Below are 16,917 nucleotides of genomic sequence, written 5' to 3' on the forward strand. Positions count from 1 at the left end.
TCTCCAACAACCCCCCTCCCCCGCACCCAACCAACCCAGAAACAAAAACAAAAGAAACCCAAGGCATGTCTGTTTTTATTCCTAACTCCATGAATAATATCCACTTCAATGTTTTCCTCCAGACATTTATTCCACAATTAATATATGATTAATAAGTTTCTAGGCAGGTACCTGGGTCTGGTTCTAAATTGGAGCATTACTAAATAACAAAATGTATTTCATGCCTCATTAGGTGTTATGGATTCAAACAATGAGCCTTGTAAACATGTAGCATTTTACCAACCCCCTCCTTTTTAAATTAGTTTCATTTCAAGATAATTGGGGAGTAAGCACTCTAGACGAGGAGCTTTCGTACTTCATTGCTCCTAGAATTATGTACCACATGGTAGTTTCACACAAACCAGTGAAATAGAACTGTGCTGTTAATTTGAAATCAACTCAATCCAAGTTTAGAACAGTGAAGAGAAAATCTACCGACAGTTACTACTACACTGCGTGTAAAACTTCTTAACTAGATGGCTCTGATATCCTGCTCTTATTCCTGGTTGGCCTCAGCCCCTGTGACCTTGTCAATACTACTCTGGGAAGTAGTCGTACAAACTCCAGGAACCTTCCCTATCCCGCTCTCTGCCATTAACCACTCTCAGGCGGCTGGATAATACGGACAATGCGAACCAAGGCACACTGCCTGCTTTGATTTCATCTAGCAATGGAACGGTGGACAGCAAAGTTCCACTTTCAAAAAAATAAAAGGACACTTGCATTTATATAGCAACAACCAATAAGGTACTTCTGAAGTGTAGTCACAATTGTTATTGAGGTAATCAACAGCTAATGTGCAATATACAAAATTCCACATACAGCAATATGATCAGATTATCTGTTTTTAGTAATGTTCACAGATGATAAAAATTGGTCATCGCTGTCAATGGCAAAAACGATCACTGGATAATGATTAGGAGCAAGAGCTTTGGCTAATTTTCCGTTTCCAGAGTCTCGGGACACTGAAGAGAATCTTAAGCTTACAGCAAGTGATTAGGAAGGCAAATGGAACATGGATGTTTACTGCAGGGGAAATAGAATATAAAGTGGGAAAGTTTTGCTGCAATAGTACGGGGAATTGGTGAGACCACATCTAGAGTTTTGCGTACAGTTTTGGGTTCCTTGTTTAAGAAATAACATAATTGGATTGGAAGCAGTTGGCAGGTTAGTCGACAGCTGGGATGGGCGAGTTGTCTTATGAGGAAAGGTTGAACAGGTTGGGTTTGTATCCATTGGAGTTTAGGAAAATGAGAGGTGATCTTAGTGAGACAAATAGAATCCTGAGGGAACTTGACAAAGTGGAAGCTGAGTTAATGTATCCCCTTAGGGGAGAGACTAGAACTTGAGGAGACAGTTCAAAATTAAGGGGTCTCCCATTTAAGATGAAGAGAAATGTTTTCTGTATAAGGCTGTGGTCAGACCTCATTAGGAGTGTTGTGAGCAGTTTTGGGCCCCGTAACTAAGGAAGGATGTGTTGGCCTTGGAAAGGATCCAGAGGAGGTTCACAGGAACAATCCCTGGAATGAAGAGCTTGTCATATGAGAAGCGGTTGAGGACTATGGGTCTATACTCGTTGGAGTTTAGAAGGATGCGGGGGGGGGTTAGGGTTAGTGTTAGGGTTAGGGGGGGGGGGGGGGGGGGGGGGGGGGGGGGAGTCCCGAGTCTGTGAAACTCTTTCCCAGAGAGTGACAGAGGCTGGGTTATTGAACATTTTGAAAGGAGAGATAGCCAGATTCTTGACTAACAAGAGTCAAGTTGTAGGGGTAGGCAGGATCGAGGCGTTGAGGCAGCAATCAGATGAGCTATAATCTTATTGAATGGTGGAGCAGGCTGGAGGGGCTGAATGGTCCACCCGTGCTCCTAATTCATATGTTTGTATGTTAACACCCCATCTGAGATCAGGTAACAGCAGAGAGTAAGGATTAAACCCAGTGCTCTTCTGATATATTGCACTTACCAAGTGAGCAACAATGAGTTCAAATGTTACATTTATTTTGAAGCAGAGGTGCCAGTGAATTTCAGAGTGTTCATTCCCCTTGTGCGTAACTTACATATATAAGCTTCCCCAATGGTATACGTTTTGCCTGATCCGGTCTGTCCATAGGCAAACACAGTAGCATTGAAACCCTCAAAAAAAGCCTCGACCAGCGGTTCCACGTGGCTGCTGTACACCTCGTCCTGGCTTGACGTCTGGTCGAAGATCACATCAAATTGAAAATGTCGATTATTTCCAAGGGTAATCTGCTGTGAGTCGAGGTTAACATGGATACAAGACTGATGTCTGTGTAGAATTTCCTTGGGCAACAGTGGTCTGACCCGAACTGCCACCTTGACCGGCGTCTCCTCGGCTTTTGTGGAGCCACTTGGCTTCGGTGCCATATCTGAAGCACAGAGCAGGCACGGTTAGAGAGTTATCCAGGAATTGGAGCTTCCCAGCACCGGGCTGGCGCACTGCAGAAAATGAGAATAATCTTCTATTATTATGGCATCCTTTCCCACTCAAAGGAACCAATTACAAACCACCAGATGATTTATAAAATTATGTTTCAAATGAGTGTGTTGTTTTTCCCCTTCCTCTATTGGAAGTTCTGTTGTTTGGTGGAGGTGCAGGGGGGAGGGTGGGCATTGCACAATTCTTGGAGGAGGTCTCAGATGGGCAGACAACGGCTTAGAATGTTATTAAATCAGGCGAGTTAGTGGGCCACATGACCCAGGACACTACCCAAGGTGGCGAATGTATCAGTACAGATTTGGCAATGTATGAGCCAAAGCTCTTTTTAGGGTCTCTGCTGTCCTTTTTATGCCAGGTGGATGGAGTTAAAATAACCTCTTTACATTCCTCTGTTCTTGCCACAAATGTGCAATGGAATTAAGGAGAAAAGACACAAATAAGATGACGAAAAGGCAGCACAATCCCAGACTTTGTAAAACACATTGTGTGTAAATGTTTGACCATATGATTAGCTTAACCTGAGGCAGGGGGGTGGGGGGACGAGTGGAGGGTGGGGGGACGGGTGGAGGGAGGCGAGGGCATGGAGAGATAGAAGGGGGTGGAGAGCGAAGGGGAGTGGGGAGGGGATGAGGGGGCTTTTCACAGTAACTTCATTGCAGTATTAATGTAACTTATTATTATAGGGAGAGGGAGGCAGACATGGAGGGAGGGTGGATGGGGGGGAGGCGGACAGGAGGAAGGGGAGGAGGGAGGTAGAGATGGGGAGAGGGAGGCAACTGGGTAGGCGGAGGGGGAGCCAGAGGGGATGTTTGGGAGGCGGAGGGCAGGAAGGCGGAGGAGGCATGCTGGGGATAAGGGGAAGCAGAGGAGAGGCCGGGTGGAGGCAGAAGGGGGAGGTGGAGGGGCAATCGATGGGTTGGCAGTGGGGTGGAGGGGTTTTGGAGGGTTTCAGGCAGGGGATTGAGGCTGGGAGCCATGGGGGGGGGGGGTGAATCGGAGGGGGGCTGGAAATTTGGGGGGGAAATAGAGGGGGGGGAAATCAGAGGGGGGGGGGGGAAATCAGAGGGGAGGGAGAAATCAGAGGGGAGGGAGAAATCAGAGGGGGGGGGGGAGAAATCAGAGGGGGGGAGAAATCGGGGGGGAGAAATCGGGGGGGGGGAGAAATCGGGGGGGGGAGAAATCGGGGGGGGGGAGAAATCGGGGGGGAGAAATCGGGGGGGGGGAGAAATCGGGGGGGGAGAACTCGGGGGGGAGAAATCGGGGGGGGGGGAGAATCGGGGGGGGAGAAACGGGGGGGAGAAATCGGGGGGGAGAAATCGGGGGGGGGAGAAATCGGGGGGGAGAAATCGGGGGGGAGAAATCGGGGGGGGAGAAATCGGGGGGGGAGAAATCGGGGGGGGGGAGAAATCGGGGGGGGGGAGGAAATCGGGGGGGGGAGAAATCGGGGGGGGGAGAAATCGGGGGGGGGAGAAATCGGGGGGGGGAGAAATCGGGGGGGGGGAGAAATCGGGGGGGGAGAAATCGGGGGGGAGAGAAATGGGGGGGAGAAATCGGGGGGGGGGAATCGGGGGGGGAAAATCGGGGGGGATCGAGGGGGAGAAATCGGGGGGGAAATCGGGGGAGTGGGGCGAGATTCGGGGGAGGGGGCGGGATGGGGGGATTCAGGGGAAGGGGGGATTTGGGGACGGGGCGAGATTCGGGGGAGGGATCCAGGGGAAGGGGGGATTTGGGGAGGGGGGATCGGGGGGGGAGGGGGGCAATAGGGAAGGGGGCTGTGAGGGAATGTTGGAATCAGGGAGGGGACAGTGTCATAGGGGATCTGGGAAGGGCATTATGGGGGAATCGGGGAGGGAGTCGTGGTGGGGGAGTCGGGGAGAGGGCCGTGGGAGTGGTCAGAGGTCGTGGGGGAATCTCGGGTCATGGTTCTTGGGGGAGGGGATCGTGGGTTGATTTGGGGACAGCAACGTGGTTAGGGGTCAGGAGTCTTGGGGGAATCATGGGTTTCACGAGATGATTGGGGTACAGGTTCGTGGGTAGGGTCATGGGTTGTGGGGGAATTGGGAGTCGTGGTTCTTGAGGGGGAAATCGTGGATGGGTCTTGGGGTGATTCGGGGACAGGGTCGTGGGTGTCAGGGGTGAATCGGGGGGGACTGTGAGATGATCAGAGACAGGGCCGTGGTTGGGGGTCGTCGTGGATCAGTGGGGTCAGGGGAGGAGCATGGAGTGATCAGGGGAGAGGGTCATGGGGGAATCAGGGGAGGGGGTCGTGGGGGGATATGGGGAGGGGGCCGTGGAGGGATATGGAGAGGGGGTCGTCGCGGGATATGGAGAGGAGGTTGTGGGTGGATAAGGAGGGGGGGTCATGGGGGATCAGGGGAGGGGGTCGTGGGGGGATCAAGGAAGGGGTCGTGGGGGGATCAGGGGAGGGGGTCGTGGGGGGGATCAGGGGAGGGGGTCATGGGGGGGATCAGGGGAGGGGGTCGTGGGGGGGATTAGGGGAGGGGACCGTGGGGGGATATGGAGAGGGGGTCGTGGGGGGATATGGAGAGGAGGTCGTGGGGGGGAATCAGGGGAGGGGGTCGTCGGGGGATCAGGGGAGGGGGTCGTGGGGGTATACGGAGAGGGGGTCGTGGGGGGATATGGAGAGGAGGTCGTGGGGGAATCTGAGGAGGGGGTCGTGGGGGAATCTGAGGAGGGGGTCGTGGGGGGATCAGGGGAGGGGGACATGGGGGGATCAGGGTAGGGGGTCGTGGGGGGGAATAAGGGGAGGGGGATCAGAGGAGGGGGCCGTGGTGGGGATCAGAGGAGGGGGCCGTGGGGGGATTAGAGGAGGGGGTCGTGGGGATATGGGTGGGGGGTCGTGGGAGGAAATCAGGGGAGGCGGTCGTGGGGGGATCAGGGAAAGGGGTCGTGGGGAGGGGGCCAGGGTGGGGAAATAGGGGGAGGGGGCCGGGGTGGGGAAATAGGGCGGGGGGGGTGGAAATCGGGGGAGGAAAATTGGGGGGGGGGGAGGAAAATTGGGGGGCAAGAAATCGGGGGGGGGGGGGAGAACTGGGGGGGGGGGAGAAAACGGGGGCGGGGCCGGGTGAGATTCGGGGGAGGGGGCCGGGGTTTGGGATTCGGGGGAAAGGGCTGGGGGGGGATTGGGGGAGGGGGCCGGGGAGGGAATCGGGGGGGGGGGGGGGGGGGGGCGGGGGGGAATAGGGAAGGGGGTCGTGAGGGAATAGGGGAGGCGGTCGGGAATCAGGGAGGGGACAGTGTAATAGGGGATCTGGGAAGGGCGTCATGGGGGACTCGGGGGAGGGAGTCATGGTGGGGGAGTCGGGGAGGGGGTTGTGGGAGTGGTCAGAGGTCGTGGGGGAATCTGGGGTCATGGTTCTTGGGGGAGGGGATCGTGGGGTGATTTAGGGACAGCGACGTGGATGGGGGTCAGGAGTCTTGGGGGAATCATGGGTTTCACGAGATGATTGGGGTACAGGTTCGTGGGTAGGGTCATGGGTTGTGGGGGAATTGGGAGTCGTGGTTCTTGAGGGGGAAATCGGCGATGCGGTCGTGGGGTGATTCGAGGACAGGGTCGTGTGTGTCAGGGGAGAATCGGGGGGACCATGAGATGATCAGGGACAGGGCCATGGTTAGGGGTTGTGGGGGATCAGTCAGGTCAGGGGAGGGGCATGGAGTGATCTGGGAAGAGGGTCGTGGGGGGATCAGGGGAGGGGGTTGTGGGGGGTCGTGGGGGGATCAGGGGAGGGGGTTGTGGGGGATCAGGGGAGGGGGTTGTGGGGGACCAGGAGAGGGGGTCGTGGGGGGATATGGAGAGGGGGTCGTGGGGGGATATGGAGAGGGGGTCGTGGGGGGATATGGGGAGAGGGTTGTGAGGGGATCAGGGGAGGGGGGATCGTGGGGGGATCAGGGAAGTGGGTCATGGGGGGGGATCAGGGAAGTGGGTCATGGGGGGGGGATCAGGGGAGGGGGTCGTGGGGGGGAATCAGTGGAGGGGGTCGTGGGGGGGAATCAGTGGAGGGGGTCGTGGGGGGGAATCAGTGGAGGGGTCGTGGGGGGGAATCAGGGGAGCGGGTCATGGGGGGGAATCAGGAGAGGGGGTCGTGGGGTGGAATCAGGAGAGGATGTCGCGGGGGGGGGAATCAGGAGAGGGGGTCATGGGGGGAGAATCAGTGGAGGGGGTCGTGGGGGGAATCAGGGGAGGGGGTCGTGGGGGGAATCAGGGGAGGGGGTCGTGGGGGGGAATCAGGGGAGGGGGTCGTGGGGGGATCAGAGGAGGGGGTCGTGGGGGGAATCAGAGGAGGGAGTCGTGGGGGGAATCAGTGGAGGGGGTCGTGGGGGGAATCAGTGGAGGGGGTCGTGGGGGGGGGAAATCAGGAGAGGAGGTCGTGGGGGGATCAGGGGAGAGAATCGGGGGGGGGGGGTGTCTATGAGCGGCGGCAATTCGAGCCGACGCTGCTGCGGCTCCCTTGCCTCTGAGCCCCGTACCGAATAAACATTCGGAATAAACCAGACACTGACCGAGGGAAAGGCCGAGCTCCGCGGTGGAGAATTGAACCGTCTCGGGGCTGAGAGATAGAAGCGGCACAGGCCCGGCGCACCGGAAATACGTCATCCTGCGCGACCGGCAGCGCCTGAGAGAGCAGCGGGTACCCAGCCGGGAGGGAGGGGAAAGGTTGCCATGGGAATAGGACTGGGGTGGAGGAGGTTGCCATGGGAATGGGACTGGGGTGGTGGGGGGGTGGCCGTGGGACTGGGATGGGGGGTTGCCATGGGACTGGAGTGGGGGCGTTGCCATGGGACTGGGTTGGGGGGCGTTGCCATGGGACTGGGGGGGGGGGGGGGGGTTGCCATGGGACTGGGGGGGTTGCCATAGGAATGGACCTGGGAACAGTGGAGGGAACCACCTGAGAGGGCGTCAGCGTGTTTTCGGACCAAAGGGAACTAGGCCGTGCTGTGATTAGAAGGGGAACTGAATGAGGGACAAAGGGGGCCAATAGGCTGAAGGGACAGTGCTGTAAAGGTGAGAGTTAATTGCAAACAAATAATTGGGTACTCTAGTTTGATTAAGAAAAACATTGCTTACTGTGCTGCCGCTAAACATAGCTCTGCCATCAGCAGTAGCCCAAGAGAAAGCGGCACTGGTCAAGATTAAGAAGGGATATTTTGTGGTTTTGTTGCCTGGTGTGTTTGGCACTTTTATTAAGCTCCTGTATTATATTTTATTACACTTCTCTGTGTGTCTTGATATACTACAGAGTGTAATATGTGTTACTCGAACCTTAGTTACTGAGGAGGTCTGAATCTCAATGAAGACTCGAACTCATCCAGTAGTAACAAATGGTTTATGGAGTAACTATAACAATAATTGCGTGAGTTCTTTACTTTAACATCGATGTTAGTGATAAGGTTAACAAGATCTAACCACAGTAACTATGCGTAACTACACTACCATCTGAGCTATAATCTGATACTCCTGTCCTGGTCACAGTTCATCCGAGCCGAGAGAGACCCAATGTGGTTTCCTTTATGCCCCTATTGGTCCTGCCCTCTCGTGACCATCTGGTGCGACTGATTACACATTCAGCCCTTATGTACATGCACATACAGAGATCACTACAGGACTGAACTGAGAGCAGTGCTCAGTTACACAAGGAGAGCTGGGACAGCTGATGGGTTGGTCCTGGAATCCAGAATGCGAGGAAAAGAAAAATAGCCAGGCTTCATGCTTCTGATCATGACACATTAACTCTTGCTGAGAAGTCTGCATGTATGGATATAGGTGTGAACCTCAATAAGTTTGAAAATAAAAGTATTTTTCAAATCAAATACAGCAGTAGTGAAGTCAGCTCAGTAATACTGCCACAGATATAAAGAATATTGGGAAATGAGTAGAACTCATGTAAGGTAGCCCACAGATAACAGTACCAGTAATGTAATAGGTACTGACACAGTGTAACATGATCTATGTAGAAAATCTGAATATTTTTGCACTTTCTGTGATGGCCATTTTGAAAAGTTTGTATGTTCTTTCAGATATTTTATGAATAAAGTACATTTTTTTCAAAGAAAAGGTATGAAATTGCTCAATAATAATCTTTATTAGTGTCACAAGTAGGCTTACATTAACACCACAATGAAGTTACTGTGAAAATCCCCAAGTCGCTACATCCGCCGCCTGTTTGGGTACACTTGAGGGAGAATTCAGAACGGCCAATTCACCTATCAAGCACATCTTTCAGAACTTGTGGGAGGAAACTGGAGCACCCGGAGGAAACCCACGCAGACACAGGGAGAATGTGCAGATTCCGCACATATAGTGACTCAATCTGGGAATCAAACCCGGCTCCCTGGCACTCTGGAGCAACAGTGCTAACCACTGTGCTACCATGCCGTCCTGTGTAACTATTGATTTGAAAGTATGAATCATTAATAGCTGACATTCAAGTCTTCAACTTATTAAAAGTAAGAAGCTTTAAAGAATGTTCTCTCCCTCGAGTGGGATTGTGAGGTTATCATTGACAACCTCTGTCATGGATTGGCAGATAAATTCTGTCGTGTACAATATTTCATTAAAAGTTTTTTTTTCCATCAAATCCGTGGTTTTTATTTGGAAGTACAACTGGTCCATCTTTTAATTAAATCTTTATTAGTTTAAAAAGAAAAACCCATGTATGCACACAAAGATCAATTTACACAAAAGCAGCTCATTAAATTATCTTTCAAAACCTGGTGCTCTGTTGTTCAACGGTACCATCTCACACGCAGCTGGCAATTATATCTCACAATCATTTAAAAGTACTTCACCTGGGGTTACTTTGAAATGTGCAACTTTCTAGCTGGTCAATATGGTGATCTGATTGAGGAGTGTCAGATTCTTAAAGGCTGGATAGGGTAAATGCTGAGACTCTGCTTCCCCGGCTGAGAGTGTCTGGAACTAGGGATCAGTCTCAGGACAAAAATAATTCTGCTCTCAAGGTTGTGAGTCTTTAGAATTCTCCATTCCAAAGAGCTGTGGATGTTCAGTTGATGAAAATATTCAAGAGTGAGACCGATGGATTTCTGGACACTAAAGGAAACAAAGGGATGTGGAGATAGAGTACGAAAATGGAAATTATGTCAAAATTCAGCCATGGTCTTACTAAATGATGGAGCAGACTCAAGGGGATGCATGGCCTTTGCCTGCTCATTTTCTCATGTTCTTAAATATGACAACCACTTTGCATATAGCATAATCTGTAAAAACAACACTGACAAGTCAAATTTCTCCTCGTGCTGTTGGCTGGGAACTCCCTGCTAGATGTTAAATAATGCCTGGATGTCTACCTGAACTATTGGAGTAGGCTTTGGATTAATGCCTCATCCCACGTACATCATCTCTACAACAGTTCAACCCATATGTTGAAGTGGCTTTTGAAACCAGATTATATGTTGATGTCTTGGAATTGCATCAAACCTACGACCTTGAACCTGTGGGGAAGAATAGTTCCAATTGAGCCAAGCTGACTGTCATCATAAGGCTTATCAGATGTACACCGCTTCAGCTTGAAGGTGATTTCTCAGCAATCTGTATTCTGCCATCTAACAGACCAGTCCATGTCATAGTAGTTAACCATCTGATGATCTTTGTAGAATCTAAGACACTAAGAGGTGTCTTAGTCCTTGGCGGAGTGATGTTAGCATTAGGAGAGGGCTGGTCATCATCTTTAGCAGAGGGAATTTAGCATTGAACTGTTGGATGTTAATCTGACAGGAGCTCGTTATCCCATAGGATAGAACTATCATATTTTACCCAGTTCAAACCTTGACAAGTATCTGCATTTTTTTTTGAACTGCAGTAGGCAAGAGATTTTGGGGTTAAGGGGACAATACCTGGACATTAGTTGAAACACTGGTTTGAGAAGTACCAGCTGTGGAAAGTAAGAGAGAAATGTTTGCAATTTCTTTTCAAACATTGAGATTAAGGGAAAGATCTTGAAACAGGGTTCATTCAGGCTCTGCTTGCAGCTGCAACTAGTTAATTAAATAATTTGCTTTCAGAGGCTAGATTCAGACAGTATAAACATGACTTTGTTTGCACTGGAGTGCTACTTTGGGCTGCAGTAGAGTGCTTAAGTTGGAGTTTTGTGACTGAGCGAGTTCTGTGAGGACTGAGAGAAATGCTCCTTTCATTTTCTACCTGTCCTCAGAATGGTAGGTGGTGGCACCCTTGTAGCGGGAACCATTGCGGACAACAACAACGACGACTTTCAGAGGTAACATCATGGTTCAGAAAGTGACATGAGACCAACGGGAGCAGCTGATTGGTGATCAGGCCCTGATGGGTATTTCCAAAATGTATAAAATTTTAAGTCATTGGTTTAGCAAGAGTAGGGATTTATTGGATTTATTTTTTTTAAAAAGGTTTTCTAAAATTTTAAATTGAAAGATCTTAGTCAAGGCAGGAGAGCTCAAAGACGTGGTATGCTCCTGCTCCATGTGGGTAGCCAGACATATTTCCTGTCCATGGGTCCCGCATGTGTACAGGAAGTGTGTCCAGCTGCAGCTCCTGGGATTTTGGGTTTCAGAGCTGGAACTGTGGCTGGGGACAATGTGGAGCATCCGTGAGTCTGAGATCATCTTGGATAGCACGTTTAGAGAGGTGGTCACACCGCAGCTGAAGGGACTTGAGGAAGGAAGGGAATAGGTGACCACCAGGCAGTCCAAGCGAAACAGCCAGGCAGTTCAGAAGTCCCTTGGGATTCTGTTCGCAAATCAGTATTCCAATTTGGAGCTGATGAGGATGCTGGTTCCTCCAGGGAGTGCAGACAGAGCCACGCTTCTGGCACCACAAATATCCTGTCTACAGGAGGGTGGGGAGGGAGAGTGAGAGTAATAGGGGATTTTATAGTGAGGAGAACAGATAGGTGCTACTGTGGCTGTCAACGTGACTCTGGAATGGTGTGTTGTCCCTGGTGCCAGAGTCTGAGATGACACTGAATGGCTGTAGGGCATCCTGAAGGGGAAGGGTGATAAGGCATAGGTCATGGATGATATTGGTACCAAAGGCATTGGTAGAAAGAGGGATGGGGTCTTGCATCAAGAATTCAGGAAGCTGGGCAGGAGACTAAAAAGCAGGACCTGTAGGATGTAATCTCTGGATCACTCCCAGTGCCATGGGCTAGCGAGCACAGAAATAGGAGAATAGCACAGATTAATGTATGGTTTAAGAGTTGGTGCAGGAGGGAGGGTTTTAGATTCCTAGATTACTGGGACCGTTTCTGGGGAGGTCAGACCTGTACAAGCGGGACAGTCTACATCTGAACCAGAGCAGACTGACATCCTTGTGGGCGGGTTTGCTACTGTTGCTGGGACGAGTTTAACTAATTCAGCAGGGGAGGGGGACACCAATTGTTAGCAGAATAGGGACGCAGCATAATACAGTAAAGCAATCAAGTCAGAGGGGGTGTACAGCTGTATTAAGTTTCAAGACAAAGCTGGATGGTCTCTACTTTAATGCCAAGAGTATTACAGGTAAAGCAGATGAGTTAAGGGTGAGGATTGCTGTGTGGAGTTGTGATACAGTAGCCATCACAGAGATGTGGTTGAGGGAGGGACAGGATTGGTAGCTGAACATTCCGGGATATAGAATCTTCACGGGAGGGGGTAAAAGAGGAGGAGGCAGTATTGCATTATTAATTAAAGAGCCAGTTACTGCAGCAAGGAGAGATGATATTTTGGAAGGGATATCAACTGGAGTGTTGAGGGTAGAACTTAGGAATAAAAAGGAACAGCTACATGGTTAGATATTTATTATAGGCCCCCAGATAGTCAGTGGGAAATTGAGGAGCAAATATATGCACAATTCATGAAGGTGTGTAAAAATAATAATGATAGAGTGATAATATTAGGTGATTTCAACTTTCCCAACATTAATGGGATAGTCATAGTGTTAAGGGCTCAGATGGAGTGGATTTCTTAAAATGTATTCAGGAGAACTTTTTATGTCAGTATGTAGAGGGTTCAACAAGGGACGACACCAGTGCAGAGGGGGGGGTCTTTCAAAAAGGAAATGGGGAGGGTACAGGCCCAATTCATTCCTTCTAGAGTGACGAGAATGAGTAACAGCCCAGAGAACCATGGATGACCAGAGATATTCAGGATACAATAAGAAGGAAAAAAGAGGCTTTTAGCAAGTATAACAGGAACAAATAAGCGGAGGCATCAGTGGAGCACAGAAAATGCAGTGTGGAGCTTCGGAAGCAATTAGGAGAGAAAAGAGGGGATATGAGAAAGCTCTGGCTGGGAAAAGTGGGCAAAATCTCACGATATTCTATAAATATATAAATGGGAAGAGGATAACCAGGAAATTAGTAGGGACCATTAGGGGCCAAGGGGGATATCTGTGGATGGAGCCAGAGGATATTTATACGGTGTTGAATGAATACTTCACATCCGTCTTCACCAAAGAGAATGAAGGTGTAGGTATGGAACTCAGGGGGAGAGACTTTGAGATTCCTGAGCAAATTGACATAAGGGGCGGGATTCTCTGAACCCCCGCCGAGCCAGAGAATCGCTGGGGGGGCGGCGTGAATCCCGCCCCAACGCCGGCTGCCGGATTCTCTGGCGCCGGTTTTTCGGCGGGGGCGGGAATCCCATCGCGCTGGTCAGGGGTCATTGGCAGTGGCCGCCCCCGGCGATTCTCCACTCCGCGATGGGCCGAGTGGTCACACGTTTTCGGCCAGTCCCGCTGGTATAAATAAAAAAAATCCTTACCAGCGGGACCTGGCTCTGCGGGTGGCCTGCGGAGTCCTCGGGGGAGGGGGGCCCCATGGTGGCCTGGCCCGCGATTGGGGCCCACCGATCTGCGGGCGGTCCTGTGTCGTGGGGGCACTCTTTCCCTCCGCGCTGGCCGCTGTAACGGTCCGCCATGTCCGTCGCGGAGAAGAACCCCCCTGTGCATGCGCTGGGATCACGCCAGAACACGCTGGCGCTCCCGCGCGTACGCCAATAATGCCAGCGCCGGCCTAGCGCCTGAAGGTGCGGGGGATTCCGCACCTTCCAGGCAGCCCGATGCCGGAGTGGTTCACGCCACCCCTCGGTGCGGTATGGCCCGCCCCGCCGGATAGAGGAGAATCCCGGCCAAGAAGTGCAAAGGTATTGGACGTGTTGGCAGGCTTAAAAGTGGACAACCCTCCAGGTCTGGATGAATTATGTCCCAGGATGCTGTGGGAGGCAAGGGAGGAGATTGCCACCCAGGGGCTACAGGATAAGTTGGTATCGAGAACAGGAGTAGGAGAAGGGAAGGTCTCAGAGATCTATAATGAGCTGATTTTTAATTTTTAATTCCTTTCTGGTCACGGGGAAGTGCCAGAAGACTGGAGAACAGGTAATGTGTTCCACTATTTCAGAAGGGTCGTAGAGATAAGCCAGGGAACTACAGACCTGCGAGTCTCATATCAGTGGTCTGAGAAACTATTGGAGGAAATTCTGAAGGAGAGAATCTATCTCCACTAGGAGAGGCAAGGTTTGGTCAGGGATAGTCAGTATGACTTTGTCAGAGGGAATTCGTGCCTAACACACTGGATTGAATTTTTTGAGGAGGTGACCAGGTGTGTAGATGAGATGATGTAGTTTATATAGATTTCACCAAAACCTTTGAAAAAGTCCCACATGGGATCCAGGATAATTTGATAAGATGGCTTCAAAATTGATTTAGTTGTAGGAGACAGAGGGTGATGATAGATGGCTGCTTTAGTGACTGGAAGCCAGTGTCCAGTGGTGTACCACAGGGATCTGTGCTGGTTCCCCTATTATTCTTCATTTATATAAACAATATAGATGACTATGTGTATGTAGGATCAGTAAGTTTGTGGATGAGACAAAGATTGGCCGGGTGGTTAAGGGTGAGGTTGAGTGTCTTGGGTTACAGGGCAGCACGGTGGCACAGTGGTTAGCGCTGCTGCATCACAGCGGCAGGGACCCAGGTTCAATTCTGACCTCGGGTGACTGTTTGTGTGGAGTTTGCACTTTCTTCCTGTCTCTGTGTGGGTTCCTCCGGATCCAAAAATGTGCAGGCTAGGTAGATTGGCCACGATCAATTGTCCGTGAGTGTCAAAAAGGTTAGGTGGGGTTACTGGGTTGCGGGAATAGGGTCAAGACATGGGCCTAGGTAGGGTACTCTTTCCAAGGGTCAGTGCAGATGGGCTGAATGGCTTCCTTCTGCACTGTAGACGTATAGCTAGAATAATCAAATGGGCAGATAAGTGACAGATGGACAGTGGGGTGATACACTTTGGAAGGAGTAATTTGACAAAGAAGTATTCAATGAATGGCTTGACACTGGGAAGTTCCAAGGAACAACGAGACGATGGCGTATTTGACCAAAGATCTCTGCAGGCAGAAGGGCAGCTTAATCGGGTGGTGAAAAGGGCATTTGGGACACTTGCCTTTGGCAGTTACAGTGCAGATTACAGAAGCAGGGAGGTCATGTTGGAGTTGTATAGAATTTTGGTGAAGCCACATCGGTACAGTTCTGGTCGCCGCATTATAGGAAGGACGGGATTGCACTGGAGCGGGTGCAGAGGAGATTCACACAGATGTTGCCTGGTATGGACTATTTAAGTTATGAAGACGGGTTGGATAGGCTTGTGTTGTTTTTGTTGGAGCAAAGCAGATTGAGTGGCGACCTGATCGAGGTGTACAAGATGGGCATGGACGAGACTTCCGGTTGCGGTGATGCGGAGCTAAGCTGCACGTTCGGCAGCTCCCGCTATCAAAGGACTTTCGGGCCCGTTTTAGGGCCCCAAATGGCGCTGTTTCGACGATTCCCAGTGGGGGAAGGTGCTTGGAGGAACATTCCCCGGAATTTATGGTGCGGACCCGGAGTGGGGTAAAGAAAAAGGCGGCAGCAGCTCCCCAGGAAAAGCGGGGGAAGGAGGACAAAATGGCGGCCGGCAGAGCACCCGAGAATTGGAGGCAGTGGGCGCAGGAGCAGCAAGCTGCTCTTCTGCGCTGTTTTGTGGAGCTGAAGGCTGAGTTGCTGGACTCCCTGCAGGCGACTACCAGCAAGCTGTTTGAGACCCAGACAGCCCAGGGGGCAGCCATTCAGGAGTTGCAGCAGCAGGCCGCTGATCGGGAGGAGGAGGCCCTGGTCCTCGTGGGGAAGGTGGAGATGCACGAGGCACTTCACAAAAAGTGGCAAGACCGCTTGGAGGAGCTGGACCTTCGCACAAGGCGGAAGAATTTGAGGATCCTGGGCCACGCGGAGGGGCTGGAGGGGTCGGATCTACCGTCCTATGTGGCCACGATGCTGAGCTCGTTGATGGGAGCGGGGTCCTTCCATCTGCCCCTGGAGCTTGAGGGAGCCCACAGAGTGCTGGCCAGGAGGCCCAAGGCGAATGAACCCCCGCGGGTGGTGCTGGTGCGGTTCCATCGGTTCAGTGACCGGGAGTGTGTGCTGCGCTGGGCCAAGAAGGAGAGGAGCAGCAAGTGGGAGAACTCGGTAGTGCGAATCTACCAGGACTGGAGTGCGGAGGTGGCTAAGCGGCAGGCCGGGTTTAGCCGGACGAAGGCGGTGCTGCATAACAAGCAGGTTAAATTTGGAATGCTGCAGCCTGCGCGTCTGTGGGTAACATATAAGGACCGGCATTACTACTTCGAGTCCCCGGAGGAGGCGTGGGCCTTTGTGCAGGTGGAGAAGCTGGACTCGAACTAGGGTTTGGGGGCTGCGGGGTCTTGTGTACTACGGTTGTTGCTGTTTTTGCTATTGCTGTTTTTGTAATTTTGATACGTTTTTTATATGCTGGTTCTTGCTCTGTTTCCGGGTGGTTCTGTTGGGTATGGTTTTGTGTTATGCGGGGGATGTTGGGGGTTTTTTTTTTTTTTCTGTACGGGGCCGGGGAATGGGGTGGAGCTGGAATTTGGGAGCTGCGTCAGAAGGGTGGGGTGGGGCAGTGCGAAAGCGCGGGCTTTCCTCTGGTTTCCCGCGCTGCGGGGCAGGAGGGGTGGAGCTGGCGGTGGGGGCGTGGCCTCTACTGGTTTTTTCCCGCGCTGGAGCGGTGCCAAGGAGGAGTGGCAGGAGGGGGGATGACCCCCCTGTCGGGAGGGGTTGGGTTTTGGCGGGAGTTGCCGGGGTCAGCAGAAGTCAGCTGGCTCACGGAAGTACCATGGAGGGTGCGTCGCGGCTAGGAGGGGTCCTAGTCTGGAGGTGGGGGGGGATACCGGGTTGCTGCTGGAATGGCCAGGAAGGAGCTGGTGTGGGCCGGGGGGGGGGGGGGGGGTAGAGGAGAGGCGCTATCGTCATGGGGAACGGGTCGGGCGGGGTGTGCTGGCCTGGGGCGAGCAGTCGATGAGCTATGGCTATTCGGCGGGGGAGGGGGGGGCGGGTGCCCTCTGATCCGGCTGATCACCTGGAACATGAGGGGGCTGAATGGGCCGGTTAA

At 52.0% G+C, this 16,917-nt stretch overlaps 1 protein-coding gene across 3 annotated transcripts in view; it reads right to left on the reverse strand.

The window, feature by feature from the left end:
• Nucleotides 1-7,148, reverse strand: part of kif7 (kinesin family member 7) — a 42,958-nt gene extending 35,810 nt beyond the window's left edge. For 2 of the 3 annotated variants that reach the window (XM_038813375.1, XM_038813374.1), the window contains exons 1-2: nt 7,016-7,148; nt 2,094-2,423 (exon numbers count right to left, since the gene is read on the reverse strand). In XM_038813375.1, the coding sequence (XP_038669303.1) occupies nt 2,094-2,423; nt 7,016-7,109 (424 nt within the window). In that variant the 5' untranslated portion in view covers nt 7,110-7,148. Of the gene's footprint in view, nt 1-2,093; nt 2,494-7,015 lie in introns of all 3 variants that reach the window. The other variant, XM_038813376.1, reaches the window with a different exon arrangement.
• Nucleotides 7,149-16,917: the final 9,769 nt, after the last annotated feature.

This window comes from Scyliorhinus canicula, chromosome 12, assembly GCF_902713615.1.
Source record: "Scyliorhinus canicula chromosome 12, sScyCan1.1, whole genome shotgun sequence".
Lineage (NCBI taxonomy): Eukaryota > Metazoa > Chordata > Chondrichthyes > Carcharhiniformes > Scyliorhinidae > Scyliorhinus > Scyliorhinus canicula.